The 19,713-nt window shown below is 49.9% G+C and overlaps 1 protein-coding gene across 7 annotated transcripts in view; it reads left to right on the top strand.

The window, feature by feature from the left end:
- Positions 1-18,614, top strand: part of vps28 (VPS28 subunit of ESCRT-I) — a 39,092-nt gene extending 20,478 nt beyond the window's left edge. Inside the window, exons 1-10 of one of the 7 annotated variants that reach the window (XM_072576556.1) lie at positions 72-170; positions 6,009-6,080; positions 7,344-7,372; positions 11,937-11,974; positions 13,167-13,256; positions 13,763-13,868; positions 14,264-14,365; positions 14,480-14,533; positions 15,550-15,641; positions 18,226-18,614. In XM_072576556.1, the coding sequence (XP_072432657.1) occupies positions 6,044-6,080; positions 7,344-7,372; positions 11,937-11,974; positions 13,167-13,256; positions 13,763-13,868; positions 14,264-14,365; positions 14,480-14,533; positions 15,550-15,641; positions 18,226-18,346 (669 nt within the window). In that variant the 5' untranslated portion in view covers positions 72-170; positions 6,009-6,043 and the 3' untranslated portion in view covers positions 18,347-18,614. Of the gene's footprint in view, positions 1-71; positions 263-6,005; positions 6,081-7,343; positions 7,373-11,936; positions 11,975-13,166; positions 13,257-13,762; positions 13,869-14,263; positions 14,366-14,479; positions 14,534-15,549; positions 15,642-18,225 lie in introns of those variants that run through there. The other 6 variants (XM_072576557.1, XM_072576560.1, XM_072576561.1 and 3 more) reach the window with 6 other exon arrangements.
- Positions 18,615-19,713: the final 1,099 nt, after the last annotated feature.

Here is a 19,713-nt window from a genome sequence, read left to right as displayed (position 1 = left end):
AGGGGCGGAGACTTAAAGGGGCGGGGTTTGGGTGGAACGGAAGGGGCGGGGTTTGTAAGGGGCGGGGTTTGAGGGTCAGTTGCCCGGGAGTGGGGAGAGGCGGTGCTCCGGTCCGCGCGGTGGCGCTGTTTCTGGAGGATCACAAACCGGGAGCGGAACCGAGACACAGGGTGAGGGTGAGAGACACGAACAGAGACACATACTGTGACAGAGAGGGTGAGGGTGAGAGACACACACTGTGACAGAGAGACCGGCACCCAGAGTAAGGCGGTAAACGCGGCGCGAGGCTGTGGGTCACTGATGGGCCCCGGGAATAGAGGCTCCTCCGAGAGGCCCAGCTCAGGGCCCGACCCCCCCCGACAGTGCGGCACTCCCTCAGCACTGACCCTCCGACAGTGCGGCGGTCCCTCAGCACTGACCCTCCGACAGTGCGGCACTCCCTCAGCACTGACCCTCCGACAGTGCGGCACTCCCTCAGCACTGACCCTCCGACAGTGCGGCACTCCCTCAGCACTGACCCTCCGACAGTGCGGCGCTCCCTCAGCACTGACCCTCCGACAGTGCGGCACTCCCTCAGCACTGACCCTCCGACAGTGCGGCGCTCCCTCAGCACTGACCCTCCGACAGTGCGGCGCTCCCTCAGCACTGACCCTCCGACAGTGCCCACTCCCTCAGCACTGACCCCCCGACAGTGCCCACTCCCTCAGCACTGACCCCCCGACAGAGCGGCACTCCCTCAGCACTGACCCTCCGACAGTGCCCACTCCCTCAGCACTGACCCCCCGACAGAGCGGCACTCCCTCAGCACTGACCCCCCGACAGTGCGGCACTCCCTCAGCACTGACCCTCCGACAGTGCCCACTCACTCAGCACTGACCCTCCGACAGTGCCCACTCCCTCAGCACTGACCCTCCGACAGTGCGGCACTCCCTCAGCACTGACCCCCCGACAGTGCGGCACTCCCTCAGCACTGACCCTCCGACAGTGCCCACTCCCACAGCACTGACCCTCCGACAGTGCGGCACTCCCTCAGCACTGACCCTCCGACAGTGCCCACTCCCTCAGCACTGACCCTCCGACAGTGCAGCACTCCCTCAGCACTGACCCCTCCGACAGTGCCCACCTCCCTCAGCACTGACCCTCCGACAGTGCGGCACTCCCTCAGCACTGACCCTCCGACAGTGCCCACTCCCTCAGCACTGACCCCCCGACAGTGCGGCACTCCCTCAGCACTGACCCTCCGACAGTGCGGCACTCCCTCAGCACTGACCCTCCGACAGGGCGACACTCCCTCAGCACTGACCCTCCGACAGTGCGACACTCCCTCAGCACTGACCCCCCGACAGTGCGGCACTCCCTCAGCACTGACACTCCGACAGTGCCCACTCCCTCAGCACTGACCCTCCGACAGTGCGGCACTCCCTCAGCACTGACCCTCCGACAGTGCCCACTCCCTCAGCACTGACCCTCCGACAGTGCCCACTCCCTCAGCACTGACCCTCCGACAGTGCCCACTCCCTCAGCACTGTCCCTCCGACAGTGCCCACTCCCTCAGCACTGTCCCTCCGACAGTGCCCACTCCCTCAGCACTGACCCTCCGACAGTGCGGCACTCCCTCAGCACTGACCCCCCGACAGTGCGGCGCTCCCTCAGCACTGTCCCTCCGACAGTGCGGCGCTCCCTCAGCACTGTCCCTCCGACAGTGCGGCACTCCCTCAGCACTGGCCCTCCGACAGTGCGGCACTCCCTTAGCACTGACCCTCCGACAGTGCGGCACTCCCTCAGCACTGACCCCCCGACAGTGCCCACTCCCTCAGCACTGACCCCCCGACAGTGCCCACTCCCTCAGCACTGACCCTCCGACAGTGCCCACTCCCTCAGCACTGACCCTCCGACAGTGCCCACTCCCTCAGCACTGACCCTCCGACAGAGCGGCACTCCCTCAGCACTGACCCTCCGACAGTGCGGCACTCCCTCAGCACTGACCCTCCGACAGTGCGGCACTCCCTCAGCACTGACCCTCCGACAGTGCCCACTCCCTCAGCACTGACCCTCCGACAGTGCGGCACTCCCTCAGCACTGACCCTCCGACAGTGCGGCACTCCCTCAGCACTGACCCTCCGACAGTGCGGCACTCCCTCAGCACTGACCCTCCGACAGTGCGGCACTCCCTCAGCACTGACCCTCCGACAGTGCGGCACTCCCTCAGCATTGACCCTCCGACAGTGCGGCGCTCCCTCAGCACTGACCCTCCGACAGTGCGGCGCTCCCTCAGCACTGACCCTCCGACAGTGCCCACTCCCTCAGCACTGACCCTCCGACAGTGCCCACTCCCTCAGCACTGACCCTCCGACAGTGCGGCGCTCCCTCAGCACTGACCCTCCGACAGTGCCCACTCCCTCAGCACTGACCCTCCGACAGTGCAGCACTCCCTCTGCACTGACCCTCCGACAGTGCAGCACTCCCTCAGCACTGACCCTCCGACAGTGCCCACTCCCTCAGCACTGCCCCTCCGACAGTGCAGCACTCCCTCTGCACTGACCCTCCGACAGTGCAGCACTCCCTCAGCACTGACCCTCCGACAGTGCCCACTCCCTCAGCACTGCCCCTCCGACAGTGCGGCACTCCCTCAGCACTGACCCTCCGACAGTGCCCGCTCCCTGAGCACTGACCCTCCGACAGTGCCCGCTACCTCAGCACTGACCCTGTGACAGTGCCCACTCCCTCAGCACTGACCCTGTGACAGTGCCCGCTCCCTCAGCACTGACCCTGTGACAGTGCCCACTCCCTCAGCACTGACCCTCTGACTGTGCGGCACTCCCTCAGCACTGACCCACCGACAGTGCCCACTCCCTCAGTACTGACCCCCCCGACAGTGCCCACTCCCTCAGCACTGACCCTCCGACAGTGCCCACTCCCTCAGCACTGGCCCTCCGACAGTGCGGCACTCCCTTAGCACTGACCCTCCGACAGTGCGGCACTCCCTCAGCACTGACCCCCCGACAGTGCCCACTCCCTCAGCACTGACCCTCCGACAGTGCCCACTCCCTCAGCACTGACCCTCCGACAGTGCCCACTCCCTCAGCACTGACCCTCCGACAGAGCGGCACTCCCTCAGCACTGACCCTCCGACAGTGCGGCACTCCCTCAGCACTGACCCTCCGACAGTGCGGCACTCCCTCAGCACTGACCCTCCGACAGTGCGGCACTCCCTCAGCACTGACCCTCCGACAGTGCGGCACTCCCTCAGCACTGACCCTCCGACAGTGCCCACTCCCTCAGCACTGACCCTCCGACAGTGCGGCACTCCCTCAGCACTGACCCTCCGACAGTGCGGCACTCCCTCAGCACTGACCCTCCGACAGTGCGGCACTCCCTCAGCACTGACCCTCCGACAGTGCGGCACTCCCTCAGCACTGACCCTCCGACAGTGCGGCGCTCCCTCAGCACTGACCCTCCGACAGTGCGGCGCTCCCTCAGCACTGACCCTCCGACAGTGCCCACTCCCTCAGCACTGACCCTCCGACAGTGCCCACTCCCTCAGCACTGACCCTCCGACAGTGCAGCACTCCCTCAGCACTGACCCTCCGACAGTGCCCACTCCCTCAGCACTGACCCTCCGACAGTGCAGCACTCCCTCAGCACTGACCCTCCGACAGTGCAGCACTCCCTCAGCACTGACCCTCCAACAGTGCGGCACTCCCTCAGCACTGACCCTCCGACAGTGCCCCCTCCCTCAGCACTGACCCTCCGACAGTGTGGCACTCCCTCAGCTCTGACCCTCCAACAGTGCCCACTCCCTCAGCACTGACCCTCCGACAGTGCCCACTCCATCAGCACTGACCCTCCGACAGTTTGCATTTTATCAATAATGTCACCTATTTTATAAATAGCGTGTAAGTTGTGTTATGGTGAATACATGTTGAGGAAACGTGCATTATAGTATAATTACCTGTATTGATTTTACAACAGCGCAGCCTTCTCTCAGTCTGTTTGGCCCATCTTGTTCATGCTGACCAGGTTTCCTGAACTGAAGTAGATCTCTCTGGATGTGTTTGGCCTGTATCCGTATAAACATTCCCTGATCGTGTACCTGTTCAAATGTCTTTTAAATGTTGTACTTGCAATTTCACTCTCTACGTGAAAAGGTTGCCGCTCAGATCCCCTTTGAATCTTTCCCCTCTTGGTTTGCACTCCCTTACCCTGTGAAAATGATGCACTGAAGTGTTTCTCCAGGTATTTTTTAAACACTGTGGTTTATCACTTTAACTATCCTCCCAAGCAGTGCATTCCAGATCAGAGCTGAAAATGTGTTGCTGGAAAAGCACAGCAGGTCAGGCAGCATCCAAGGAACAGGAAACGTGAAGGGCTCATGCCCGAAACGTCGATTCTCCTGCTCCTTGGATGCTGCCTGACCTGCTGTGCTTTTCCAGCAACATATTTTCAGCTCTGATCTGCAGTATCTGCAGTCCTCACTTTCCCATTCCAGATATGAAACCACCTTCTGAGTGAAAAGCATTTTGTTTAATTCCCTACTAATTCTACTGCCTTTAACTTCAAAATTATGCCTCCTCTATTGACCATTTGTTTAACCCAGTTACCTATCTGTATTATTGCTCGACTGATAATTCAGAAAGCCAAGTTCAAACCCCACCATGATAGATTGTGGAATTTGAAATCAATTTTTAAAATCTGTAATGAAGGGTCTGCTAATGACCATGAATCCAACGCCAATTATCTGGGAAAAACCATCCTGGTCCACTCACGTCCTATCGGGAAGGAAACTGCCATCCTTACCTGGTCTGACCTACGTGTGACTGCACACCCACAGCACTGTGGTTGGCTCTTAACTACCCTTTGGGTAATTAGGGATGGGCAATGATTGCTGATCTTACCAGCAAAACCCACGATTCTATGGAAGAATAAAATAATTCAAGAAAAGCAGGCTAGCTGGTTTCTATCCACCCTGTCTATGCCCCTCATAATTAGATTAGATTAGATTACTTACAGTGTGGAAACAGGCCCTTTGGCCGAACAAGTCCACACCGCCCTGCCAAAGTGCAACCCACCCAGACCCATTCCCCTTCACCTTACACTAGGGGCAATTTAACATGGCCAATTCACCGAACCTGCACATCTTTGGACTGTGGGAAGAAACTGGAGCACCCGGAGGAAACCCACGCAGACACGGGGAGAATGTGCAAACTCCACACAGTCAGTCGCCTGAGGTGGGAATTGAACCTGGGTCTCTGGCACTGTAAGGCAGCAGTGCTAACCACTGTGCCACCCATAATCTATCCGGTTACCCCCCCCCCTCGACCTTCTCTGACCCATAAAAAACACCCCAAGCTTATCCAGCAACGTCCTGGTGAAATCCCTCTGCACCTCCAGTACAACCATATCCTCCCTGTCGTGTGATGACCAGAACTGTACACAGTAGTCCTGCTGTGGTCTAACCAAAGGTCCAACATCACCTTTTGCATTTATAATCTAAGCCATCACTGATAAAGGCAAGTGTCCCTTGTGCCTTCTTAACTATCCTATTAACCTGTTCTGCCACTTCTGGGATCTGTGGACAAATGCCCAAACTCCCTCTGGTTCTTTGAAATTCGTCACAAATCTTTATGTCATGCATAAATCTACTTATTGTCTAGGACCCCCCCCCCCCCCAAGCCCTCTCATGTCACAAAACCGATTTTTGGATCCATTCACCAAGTTACCCTGGATCCCATGAGCTAGTAGCAGCTTTATCAGTTTCCCACGTGGGACCTTGTCAAAGGTCCTTGCTGAAATCCATACAAACTGCATCAACTGCCCTACCCTCATCCAAACACTTGGTTATCTCCTCAAAAACTACCATCAAATTTGTTAGGCATGACTTCCCTCTGACAAAGCCATGCTAGCTATCCCTGATCAAACCTTACCCCTCAAAATGGATGTTAATTTTCTCCTTCATTTTTTGTATTTTCTGCACTATTTTTCGTGATATTTCTTTTTGTCTGAAGCAGCTTTACAGAGCCTCCCACGGACAGTTTTCAATAAAATGTTTCAAGGCATCACAGCAAATCCTGCTGTTGGAGGTGAGGCTTCAGTTTTATTGTTGCCATTTCGGATGTGGTCATTGCTAGCACCTTTTTGTCATTGTCATCATCTTGCTCTGAGCCATTGTCTTTAAGCAGGCCACAAATAGTGGGATGGTGGACAACAACTAGGTGCTACACTCATTGACGAGATTGGGCATCATTGGCTGGGCCTACTGACTGTCCATCCCTAGGTGCCCTTCAGGTCAGTGGTGGAGGGAGTAAATGTTGAAGGTTGTGGATGTGGTTCCAATCAGGGAGGCTGCTTTGTTCTGGATGGTGGCAGACCTTCTGAGTGTTGGAGCTGCACCCATCCAGACAAGTGCAGAGTATTGCATCACACTCCTGACTTGCATCTTTATGATAGTTAAAGCTTTGGACAGTCTCAAATTCTCACAATAATTGCAATTCAGAAGGAGACTGTTCAGTCCATTGGATCTGCACCAGCTCTTACCTGCTGCCAATTTTCTGCCTTTTCCCCACACTCTTACACACTATTTCAATTCAAATAATCATCCAGCACCCTCTTCAATGTCTCAAGGGAACCTGCCTTCACCACATTTGAAGGCAGCACATTCCATTCCAGAACTACTCACTGTTTTTGCATGATCAACTGTGTCCAATCCACACATGATTTTGAAAGGCTCTTTCAGATGGCCTCTCAGCCTTCTCCCCAGGGAGAACAGCCACAACTTCATCAATCAATTCCCATCTCTAAAGTTTCTCATTCTTGGAAATGGCTTTCTACTTGCTCCAGTGAATTCACTTTTTTCCGACAATGTGGAGCCTTACACAAATGTCCACAATACTGCACTGGAGATCTAACACGTATCTTGTATACATTCAACATCCCCTCCTTGCTCTTGTACTCTCTGCTTCTTTTAATAAAGCCAAGGACACTGTCTGCTTTATTAATAGCTGTCTTCACCTGTCCTTAAATGATCTGTGACATATACCCCCAGCTCCCTTTGCTACTTCACCCGCTTTAGAAATATACCCCCTTTCCATGTTGTCTTTCAATGTTGTTCTGGCAAAATTCATCACCTCACACTTCTTTGCATTGTACATTTACCTGGCTGCCTTGTGTTTGGACAAGGGCTGCTCCAGTATCTGCAGAGTCACAAATGGTGTGAGACATTGTGCAATCATCAACTTATTCCCCCAACAGGTAGTGGACACACAGATCATCTCCCCAAGAGATCTCACTGCTGGCTGGTTCCAGATTTAATCTCTGCTCTTTTTATCTTTCTTTTATTATTTCAGGTCAAGGGAACAAACCAGAACTGTACGAGGTGAGAAACAATTGAGAGGGGAGTCAACGAAAGGTCTGTGGGGGAAGGTGAATTGTTGTGCTGAGGAAGGGCTTTTGTTGGGCGCATACTATTTGGAGCAGGGGGTCCCTGCTGTCAGGAGGAGGGACAGTGCAGCAAAGGTTGGGACCAGATGGGGTAATGGTAACGGGTACATTGACGTGTGAGAGACAAGAAAGGCACTGCCAGGGGTCCTGTCCTGGGAGAAGAGTTTGGGCCTTTATTCTCTGGAGAATGGGCTGATGTTGTAGAAGTTTAGCATGGATGCAGAAAGAATGTTTCCACAGGCTGTAGACTCTAGAATTAGAGAGCTCGGTACAGACTGAGGTGAGGAAGAATTCCTTCACTCAGCGAGTGGTGAATCTTTGGAATTGTCAGGTAGATTTCTGCATATTAAAAACATCAAGGGATCCACGGATAGAGCAGGAAAATGGGGCTGAAGTATGGGCAACTGTGTGGAGTTTGCACGTTCTCCCCGTGTCTGTGTGGGTTTCCTCCGGGTGCTCTGGTTTCCTCCCACAGTCCAAAGATGTGCAGGTCAGGTGATTTGGCCATGGGAAATTGCCTGTAGTGATAGGTGCATTAGTCAGGGGTAACTGTAGGGGAATGAGTCGGGTGGGTTCCTGTTCGGAAGGTCGGTGTGGACTTGTTGGGCCAAAGGGCCTGCTTCCACACTGTAGGGAATCGAATCGAATCGAATCATCGATGATCTCATTAATGGTGGAGTGACCTCGAAGAGCTGAGTGGTCTTGTCCTGCTTCTGTTTCTTGTGTTTTAATTTGGTTGGATACAGGTAGTTCTTCGAGAAGGTGATGGTTGCATTCTTGTTCAACCCCAAATTATGGAAGAATCGTACTTTAGAAACAGCGCTTGAGCTGTTGCTTGAGTAATCGCGTTACAACCGACACACGTTTTAAATATTCATGCTTTGGAAACAGTGTCAATTGGGTTACAGTGAATTTGCATTACTGAAAGCACGTTACAGCAGAACGACATGTAATTAGTTTGCAGCTGATATTTTTCAGGTGTGCTTCTTGATGGTATCTCTAATTTAAAAGCATGTACAGACGTGGCTGTCCCAACCATATTAGATTAGATTACTTACAGTGTGGAAACAGGCCCTTCGGCCCAACAAGTCCACACCGACCCGCCGAAGCGCAACCCACCCAGATCCATTCCCCTACATCTAACACTATGGGCAATTTAGCATGGCCAATCCACCTAACCTGCACATTTTTGGACTGTGGGAGGAAACTGGAACACCCAGAGGAAACCCACGCAGACACGGGGAGAATGTGCAAACTCCACACAGACAGTCGCCTGAGGCGGGAATTGAACCCGGGTCTCTGGTGCTGGGAGGCAGCAGTGCTAACCACTGTGCCACCGTGCCACCCACTTTTTGCAATATCTCTGCCATTTCCCCGTAATCACTAACAATGCCCCACGTTCTCTTGACCACCCACTTTCCCTTGAGGCCAGCGTAACATTTCTTCTTGATTTTGATGTCCCTGGAAAGATTCCGTTCAAAATTCCTTTTTGTAGCTCTTTTACACTGCATATGAGTTACCATGACTTCAAAGTCCTGTGTTTTGGCCTTTCACACTCTGAGAAAGCCAGGGTCTTAATATTTGAATATGGAACATTCACAATGCAATGCACGGTCACTGAGTCTTGTAGAACGTAGAACAGTACAGCATCGAAACAGGCCCTTTGGCTAACAAGACACGTGTGATGCCTTTCTAAACAAATTAACCTTTTGTCTCTATGCAGTCTTAGAGACGTACAGCACAGAAACGGACCCTTCAGTCCAACCCGTCCACGCCGACCAGATATCCCAACCCAATCTAGTCCCACCTGCCAGCACCCGGCCCATATCCCTCCAAACCCTTCCTATTCATAGATCCAACCAAATGCCTCTTAAATGTTGTAATTGTACCAGCCTCCACCACATCCTCTGGCAGCTCATTCCATACACGTACCACCCTCTGTATGAAAAAGTTGTCCCTTAAATCTCTTTTATATCTTTCCCCTCTCACCCTAAACCTATGCCCTCTAGTTCTGGACTCCCCGATCCCAGGGAAAAGACTTTGTCTATTTATCCTATCCATGCCCCTCATGATTTTATAAACCTATGTAAGGTCACCCCTCAGCCTCCAACGCTCCAGGGAAAACAGCCCCAGCCTGTTCAGCCTCTCCCTGTAGCTCAAATCCTACAACCCTGGCAACATCCTTGTAAATCTTTTCTGAACCCTTTCAAGTTTCACAACATCTTTCCGATAGGAAGGACACCAGAATTGCATGCAATATTCCGAAAGTCCAATGTCCTCTACAACTGAAACATGACGTCCTAACTCCTGTACTCAATACTCTGACCAGTAAAGGAAATCTTACCAAACATCATCTTCACTATCCTATCTACTTGCGACTCCACTTTCAAGGAGCTATGAACCCGCACTCCAAGGTCTCTTTGTTCAGCAACACTCCCTGGGACCTTACCATTAAGTGTATAAGTGCTGCTAAGATTTGCTTTCCCAAAATGCAGCCCCTCGCATTTATCTGAATTAAACTCCATCTGCCACTTCTCAGCCCATTGGCCCATCTGGTCCAGATCCTGTTGTAATCTGAGGTAACCCTCTTCGCTGTCCACTACACCTCCAATTTTGGTGTCATCTGCAAACTTACTAACTGTCCCTCTTATGCTCACATCCAACTCATTTATGTAAATGACAAAAAGTAGAGGGCCCAGCACCGATCCTTGTGGCACTCCACTGGTCACAGGCCTCCAGTCTGAAAAACAACCCTCCACCACCACCCTCTGTCTTCTACCTTTGAGCCAGTTCTGTATCCAAATGGCTAGTTCTCCCTGTGTTCCATGAGATCTAACCTTGCTAATCAGTCTCCCATGGGGAACCTTGTCGAACGCCTTACTGAAGTCCATATAGATCATATCTACTGCTCTGCCCTCATCAATCCTCTTTGTTACTTCAAAGAACTCAACCAAGTTTGAGAGACATGATTTCCCACACACAAAAGCCGTGTTGACTATCCCTAATCAGTCCTTGCCTTTCCAAATACATGTACATCCTGTCCCTCAGGATTCCCTCCAACAACTTGCCCACCACCGAAGTCAGGCTCACTGGTCTGTAGTTCCCTGGATTGTCTTTACCATCTTCCTTAAACAGTGGCACCACATTATCCAACCTCCAGTCTTCTGGCTCCTCACCTGTGACTATCGATGATACAAATATCTCAGCAAGAGGCCCAGCAATCACTTCTCTAGCTTCCCACGGAGTCCTTGGGTACACCTGATCAGGTCCTGGGGAATTATCCACTTGTATTTGCTGTGTCCCTCTATTCTCTGCCTATTCATGTATCTGACAAGATGCCCCTCAAATGTTACTATTGTATCTGCCTCCACCACCTCCTCTGGTAGCGTATTCCAGGCACTTGCCACCCTCTACATAAAACAACTTGTCCTTCACATCTCTTTTAAATTTTTCCCTTTTCCCTTTAACCTAGGTCCCTTTGTAAAGAATCATTTCTATCCTGGAGAAAATACTCTGGCTATCCATTCTGTCCATGCTGTCATAATCTTGTAAACCTCTATCAGGTTGCCCCTCAACTTACTGAAGTTCAAGTGAAAACAAGCCAAAAGTGTCCAGTCTCTCCTCATAGCTGATATCCTCCAAACAGGCAACATCCTGGTAAACCTCTTCTGTATCCTCTCCAAAGCCTCTGCATCGTTGCTATGGGGCAAATGTGGCGTAACTAAGCTGCACTTGACTTGCCAACTTTATAGTCAAGAGTGTGGGGCTGGAAAAGCACAGCAGGTCAGGCAGCATCCGAGGAGCAGGTGAGTCGAGTTTCAGGCATAATTCCTTCATCAGGAATGAGGGCAAATGCCTGAAATGTCAATTCTCCTGCACCTCTGTGCTGTCCAGCACCACAATCTCGACTCTAATCTCCAGCATCTGCAGTCCTCACTTTCTCCTAGCCAACTTTGTACTCAAGATTGTGAATGAAGACAAGCATGCCGTATGTCTTCTTCACCACCTTATCCACTTGAATTGCCAATTTCAGCGGGCTGTGAGCTTGCAAACCAAGATCCCTCTCTAAGTTCGTGCTCTTAAGAGTCCTGCCATTTACTGTATACTTCTGTCTTTCCCTTGACTTCCCAAGATATATTTCTCTGGCCAAATTTCCAACTGACCTCTAGTCTGCTGTACCCTTTGACAACTTTCTTCAATATCCACAACTTCACCAATATTAATTTCAGTATTTTGAGTTTCAGTTGTGTTTCAATGCCTCAGTTCCCCATGGTAAGGCAGGAAGATGTGTCTGCTGTTCTATTCACCTTTCAGAGAAGGAGATGTGAGTTTCACAGTGGCTAAGGTTACTCGTATTTAAACAGTGCAGGTGCTGGACTTTCAGGTCCTATCTGGCTGTGTGTCTGATTTGAAAATATAGTTTTAAAAATTTCATGCCTGTACAGGGTACGACTGATTCCTGTTCCACCTCATTGAATTCTAACTCTAATATATTTCAGGAAGTCAAATTGTACAAAAATGCCAGAGAGCGGGAAAAGTGAGTATTTTTAATATTCCATCTGGGATTGTAGGTTTGGATGTCTAGGAGGTATATGTTGCCAAACTAATTCTTCAGCACTGCTCTAGAAATACAGACTATTTTTGATCTTGTAATATGCAGTAAGGGGCTAATTAATAACTTGTAAAAGAACCCTTGGGGAAGAGTGACCATAGTATGTCGGAATTTTCCATTTACGTATGAAAACCTCAATCTAAATCTAGGGCTTTCAATTAAAACAAAGGAAACTATGAAGACCTTGAAAACAAATTAGCAGTGGTCAGTTGAGGAAAATGTACCAAAAGACATGATGGTAGACTAAAATTAGCTGCCATTTGTAGAATTAATACGTGGTTTACTTAAGAAAAACGTTCCTTGTTAAGGCTGAGAAACTCAACAGGAAAAGTGAGTCAACTGTGGCTAAGAAAGGAAGTTAAAGATTGCAGTGCACCAAGGAGGAGGCTTATGAATATGGTCTGAGAATTAGGAGAAATTTAGGATGACAGAATATGACTGCAACTTGCTCTTTTACCAATAATACTGATTTGGGGATTGATACAGGGCTATGGGGAGAGAGTGGGGCAGTGGGATTAGTTTGGGGATTGATACAGGGGTATGGGGAGAGAGTGGGGCAGTGGGATTAGTTTGGGGATTGATACAGGGGTATGGGGAGAGAGTGGGGCAGTGGGATTAGTTTGGGATTGATACAGTGATGGGGGAGAGAGTGGGGCAGTGGGATTAGTTTGGGGATTGATACAGGGCTATGGGGAGAGAGTGGGGCAGTGGGATTAGTTTGGGATTGATACAGTGAGGGGGGAGAGAGTGGGGCAGTGGGATTAGTTTGGGATTGATACAGTGATGGGGGAGAGAGTGGGGCAGTGGGATTAGTTTGGGATTGTTACAGTGAGGGGGGAGAGAGTGGGGCAGTGGGATTAGTTTGGGATTGATACGTTCATCCCGTCAACAATTCTGTTCCCCCTCTTCCCAAACCTTTATATCTGACACAGCATCAAAGAATAAACAAAAAACTTGGGAGGAGAAGGTGGCAGGTACATTTGACAGTAAAATGAGATTGTGTTTCCAGGATGTGTACGCCCCACAGTGACAGGGTTCTGTTTACATGAATTGTATAAACTACAGACATGTCTGGGATGTGTGTATTCCTGTTGTTAAGCTTTTGTCTCAAACCCAGGTATGATAACATGGCTGAACTGTTTGCTGTGGTGAAGACAATGCAGGCACTGGAGAAAACCTACATCAAGGATTGTGTCACTCCAACTGAGTGAGTATGGAGTCATAGACACGGTCAGGCTGGGTGTTGTTAGAAGTTGGGGTGGTGCGGAGAGAGAGAGAGAGAGAGAGAGAGAGAGTGAGTGTCTCTTCCTGGGACAGGAGTGGAGAAGAGGGTCTGTCCCCTGGGAGTGGGGTGAGGATGGAGCTCTGTAAGCTGAGGTGGTGTGGAGTGGTGTGTCTGTACCTGGGGGTAGGGGAGGGTGTCTATCTCCTGGGGCTGGGGAAAGGAGGAGTAGGTAGAACCTGCCGGGGAGGGGAGGGCAGGGAATGACAGCCAAGGGCTGAACCGAGAAAGGGAGGGGTGTGGAGGGCACAGAGGGAGCGGGCTGAGCTCCATTGCTATGGGTGTGTGTGAGTGTTAGCAGGGGAGTGGTGTCCAAGCGACATTGTACAGAGGTTAATGTGATCACGAATACTCTGAACAGGGAGGTGGTGCAGGGAGCACCGATTGTGAATCTGTTGGTTTATCCTCCTCACTGCGCTCACTGTTCTCAGGTACACAGCGGCCTGCTCACGCTTGCTGGTTCAGTACAAAGCAGCATTCAAACAGGTCCAGGGCTCCGATATCAGCACAATTGATGAGTTCTGTAGAAGATACAGGGTAAGTAAGCAGGTCAGTGTGAGGTTACGGGAGGTATTGTTGGTCAGGAATGGGGCTTGAGGCAGTGGTGTGAGAGGGAATTGTGGTTTGGGGAGGGGGTGAGGAGGGGAGCTGGGCTAGGGAAAGGGGGGTGAGATGGGGAGGCCAGTGGGTGGGGTGAGGTGGGGGGGGGGGAAAGCTGGGCTGGGGAAGGGGGGTGATGAGAGGGGGTGAGGGGGGGCAGATGGGCTGGTGAAAGGGGTGGGGAGGGGAGGCCGGGTTTGGGGGGGGGGTGTGCTGGGCTGTGAAGGAGGGTTTGAGAGGGGCTCAGCAGAATGGGGAGGAGATTGGGGTCTGATTGAAGGGGGAGTCAGGAGGAGTTGGACTGCATTAACTTTTCACATCCTATTTTCCAGCTGGATTGTCCATTGGCGATGGAGAGGATTAAGGAGGATCGTCCAATCACAATCAAAGATGACAAAGGCAACTTGAACCGGTGCATTGCTGATATTGTTTCGGTGAGGCTGCCCTCAACCATCGGTCACTGCTGGCAAGCCCTACACTCACCAGTCATACTCTCTTACTCTGTCTCTCTGGTCACACTCACTCTGTAACTTCCCATCTCTTCACAGCTGTTCATCACTGTCATGGATAAACTCCGTCTTGAGATCCGAGCCATGGATGAGGTAAGAAGCTGCTGTTCCTACACAAGGTACTGAGAGCTATGAGGATATGATTGGAATGATACAGTCACAGCAATATGGAGCCAGAGCACCAGGAATACTGTAATGCAGCACTGGCTGGGGGCATGAAAAAGCAGTGAGGTGGGAGAGGACAGAATGGTGTCAAGGAAATGAGGCATGTGGTTTAGGGAGGTGACAAGACATGACTGCAGGAGTAGCACCAGGCTTTACTGAAAATGAGATGTCAACCTGGTGATCATTGCCAAACAGGGCTATTTGCATGTCAAATGGTATAAGCAGCAAGTGATAGACAGAGCTAAGCGATCCCACACAATGGATCAGATCTAAGCTCTACTGTCCTGTCACATCCAGTCATAAATGGTAGTGGACAATTAAACAACTTACTGAAGGTGGAGGCTTGAAAAATACCCCCATCCACAGTGATGGAAAAGTCCAACCCGTCAGTACCAAACATAAGGCTGAAGCTTTCCCAGCAAGCCCTCAGCCAGCAGTGCTGAGTCGATGGTCCATCACAGATGCCAGTTTTGAAATCCCTCCGTTTTCTTAATATCAGGTGGAGTAAACAGTGGATACTGCAAAAGGCTGTGGTCCCTAACAATGTTCTGGCAATACTACTTAGGTTCCAGAACTTGCTGTACCCCTAGCCAAACTGTTCCAGAACAACATGGAAGACTGCCCTGTTATAACCTCCACACGCAGATCAGGACCAATCCAACCTGGCCCCATCGCTCGACCCTCGATCATCAGGAAGTACTAGAAGATGTCACCAACAGTGCCATCAGGTGACAGTGAACTAACCTGTTCACTGACACCCAGTTGGTGTTTGCCAGCACCACCTAGCTCCTGGCCTCGTGTAGAACTGAGCAACTAAAGTGTGACCAAGTAGCACACTGTGGTGGCAGCCAAGGAGATTGTGTAAGCCTGAATGTTATCACAGGGATGTGAGGAAGGAGAGGAATATAACACAACAACCCTCCTAAACACAACTATTTCCCCAGATCCAGCCTGATCTCCGGGAGCTGATGGAAACCATGAATCGGATGAGTAATCTGCCTGCGGATTTTGAAGGAAAGGAGAAAGTTGGCCAGTGGTGAGTTTTGGTGATGTGAATATTTGACAGGAAGTCAACGAGATGATCTTCCATGTAAAGTGGTAATTGAGAACCTGAGCAGAGCAATGGTGAGAAACAAATTTACACCCGGGACATTGGAGGATAGAATGCAAGATCGCAGATGGCTGATACCATTATTTCAGGACAAAATGAGATAAATAATTGAGGCAGAGGAAGATAGAGGGGCAGGAGAGCAAGGCACAGGATAGGTACAGGGCTACGGGGAGACAGTGAGGCAGTGGGATGAGTTTGGGGATTGACACAGGGCTATGAGGAGAGAGCGGGGTAGTGGGATTAGTTTAGGATTAACAAGTCCAGAGAACCCTGGCTACCAATTACTACGTAAGTGGAAACAAGGAAGCTGAATGCAGGTACGAAGGGCTGAAAATGCTGGAAGCCCTAGAGACATACAGACCGGTTACTTAACAAAGAAATGGGGAGAGTGAAGATCAAACAATGGCCTGTGAAAGAAAGGATAATGCAAGGGTAGTTTACAATCATATTAGGTGTAATAGCAGTAGGGTCCATTAGCGACCAGGGTTGCAACCTAAGTGTGGAGCTGGAAGAAGTGAAGTTCAAAGTGAGTCCTTTCCATCTGTATTCTGTATAGAGAAGGACAGTGTAGTTATAAATACCCAGCTGAGATCTATCCAAGGCTGCTGTGGAGTGCAGAAGCACTGACCTTCATTTTCAAATCCTGTCTGGCCATGGGAGAGGTGCCAGAGAACTGGATTTGGTACTATTATTCAAGAAGGAAACTTAGGGTTAGTGATGACCCGAACCTAACCCTATAATCGGTGAAAGTGATTCCTGATGAGGGGCTTTTGCCCGAAACGTTGATTCTCCTGCTCCTCAGATGCTGCCTGACCTGCTGTGTTTTTCCAGCACCATGACTCTAACCCTATAATAGACAAGTGAATCAGAGAAGCTATTGGAAAAAATTCTAAGGGCGCAGGATTAATCAAGGGATAGTCAGCAAGACTTTGTCAGGGGAACATCATGTCCAACAAATATTTGGTTGAATATTTTGAGGTGATTTTGTGTGTAGTTCAGGGTAGTGTAGTTGATCTAATCTGCATGGATTTTGGTAAGGCTTTTGACAAAGTCTTGCATGGCAGACTGGCCAACAAAGTAAGAGCCCAAGGGATCCAGGAAATTTAGCAAATTGGATCCAAAATTGATTTAGTGGCAGGAAGTAGAGGGTGATGGTGAAAGGGTGTTTTTGTGCTGAGAAGTCTGTATCCAGTGGAGTGCCCCACCATTTGGAGCTGGGTCACTTGCCTTATGTTGTGTATATTGATGGTCTCGATCTGAATGTAAGCGATGTGATCAGTCAGTCTGCAGATGGGATGAAAGTTGCTGGGTGGGACATAATGAAGAGGATTGCCTTCGATGGGCTGACCAGATGTGTTGAACAGTGCAAATGGAGTTTAATTTTGAGAAATGTGATGATGCATTTTAGGACAGTGTAGAACCCTGGAAGGTAGAGAGGTACTTTCACTCCAGTACCTTGGTGTGCACGTCCATAAATCCTTGAAGACAGCAGGACAGCTAGAGAAGGTGGTTAACGAGGGCGCACACAATACCTGCCTGAAAGTGTGTTGCAGGATATAAGCAGAATGTTATGATGGAGCTGTGGATAACATAAGTTCGGCACCACCCTGTAGGAAGGATGTGATTGTACTGGACAGGGTACAGAGGCTGGAGTGATCAGCTTTGAAGAGACTCAACAGGCTGGGATTATTTCTCTTTTGAGCAGAGAAGGCTAAGGGGGAATCTGATCAAGGTGTTCAAAGTTCTGAGGAATGTAGATAGGGAAAACCCCCTGCCTTAGTACAGGAGTCAAGAACCAAAGACGTAGACTTAAGGTAAAGAACAGGAGGTTTAGAGAAGATTTGCCAAAACTAACTTCAACCCAAAGGTGACGAGAACCTGGAGCTCACAGTCTAAAAGGATGCGAGAGGTGGGAACCTTCAAACACTTGGAATGTGAAACACGACACTGTACATGGCTACAGGGATTAGAGAAGATAGATGCTTGATATCCAGCGTGACTGAATGGGCCTGTTTCCATGTTGTAAAACTCAATTCCCCGCTCATCAGTGCCTTCCACTCAGAACTTAGAGATGCCTGTGTTTGACTGAGGTGGACAAAGTTTAAAAATCCCACACCACCAGGTTCTAGTCCAACAGGTTTATTTGGAAGCACTAGCTTTCAGAGCGCTGCTCCTTCATCAGGTGGTTGTGTTGTGGGATTTTTAACTTCCCACCTCAGAAGATGACCTATGCATTCCCACTCTCTTTCCTATCTGTTAGTGCTCAGCCTGTACAGATAATTACCATCAGTCATATGTGCCTTAATTTTCTACAAGTCCCTGTGATGTGAGACTTGATTAAAATGTAATTGAATGAGTTGGGATTGATACAACGCTGTGGGTAGTGATGAGAGAGCGAGCTAGGTACTCTGAGTAATCTGTTACTCAGCGTAGGTTGGCAGAGAAATGGGGTCATTTCAGCTGTTGCTGGAAATCACCTGGTTTCTTACAGTATTCTGGTGACTTGCAGGTTACAGAAGCTCAGTGGAATGTCAGCATCAGATGAATTGGATGACACCCAGGTGCGACAGATGCTGTTTGACTTGGAGTCAGCCTATAACTCATTCAACAGGTTCCTGCATTCTTCCTAAGGGGCCTCTTGTGGCTTGCAGCACGGGAATGAGCCTGACTACTGTTCTTCCACAGTCACCCACAGATGGTTTCCTCAAATGCTGCCATCCAGTCCTTCCCAACTCCTAAATGGGACTTCCTCTTTCTTCATTCCTGTTTCTCACCAGGAATGCAATGTGTTCATGTCTCTCTGTGTAGATATTGTATCTGTGTAAGATAGGTCTGTTCCATTGTTCTCTGGGCTCTATATTTTATGTATTTCTCTGAATAAAATGGAAGTGAAATTGTCGTGGTGTTCTCAGTACCTCTGTCTGAACATGAGTTGGTTTAGTACCTATCTGGGTGAAGGGTTAACCTGGCTGTCATCAGGAGCTTTTGACCAACTGCACTGGATGTGGTTCAGTGAAACCATATTTCTGTTGGACAACAAAGGGCTGGGTACACAAAAAGGAATTTATTCCTTAGTATTCTGAGTTGCTGATTAAATCACATCAAATTCTGAGAGAAAATACCTCTGGACATTTAACATAAGCAGAGCCACATTTAAGGATATGTAGCCTCACAGTCGGTTAATGATACTCACTGTAATAAAGGGAACTATGGAGCTATGAGGGAGGAGCTGGCCAAAGTTCAATGGTGCAATACCTTCGCAGGGATGACAGTGGAGGAACAATGGCGGATATTTCTGGGTATAATGCAGAAGTTGCAGGATCAGTTCATTCCAAAAAGGAAGAAAGATCCCAGGTGGAGGCATGGGTGGCTGTGGCTGACGAGGGAAGTTAAGAAACATATAAGGTTAAAAGAGAAAAAGTATAACATAGCAAAGATAAGTGGGAAAACGGAGGACTGGGAAGCTTTTAAAGAGCAACAGAGGATTACTAAGAAGGAAATATGCAGAGAAAAAAATGAGGTACGAAGGTAAACTGGCCAAAAATATAAAGGAGGATAGTAAAAGCTTGTTTAGGTATGTGAAAGGCAACAAAATGGTGAAGACTAAAAGTGGGCCCTGAAAGACACAAACAGGGGAATATATTACAGGGGACAAAGAAATGGCAGAAGAATTGAATTGGTACTTCAGATCTGTGTTCACTGGGGAAGACACAAGCAATCTCCCTGAGGTAACAGTGACTGAAGGAGCTGAACTTAAGGGAATTTATATTTGCCAGGAATTGGTGTTGGAGAGACTGTTAGGTCTGAAGGTTGAGAAGTCCCCGGGGCCTGATGGTCTACATCCCAGGGTACTGAAGGAGGTGGCTCAAGAAATCGTGGATGCGTTGGTGATTATTTTCCAGAGTTTGATAGATTCGGGATCAGTTCCTGCGGATCGGAGGGTGGCTAATGTTGTACCACTTTTTAAGAAAGGTGGGAGAGAGAAAGCAGGAAATTA

Source organism: Chiloscyllium punctatum, chromosome 8 (assembly GCF_047496795.1).
Source record: "Chiloscyllium punctatum isolate Juve2018m chromosome 8, sChiPun1.3, whole genome shotgun sequence".
In the NCBI taxonomy this organism is placed as follows: Eukaryota; Metazoa; Chordata; class Chondrichthyes; order Orectolobiformes; family Hemiscylliidae; genus Chiloscyllium; species Chiloscyllium punctatum.
This window is presented reverse-complemented; position numbering and strand designations above follow the sequence as displayed.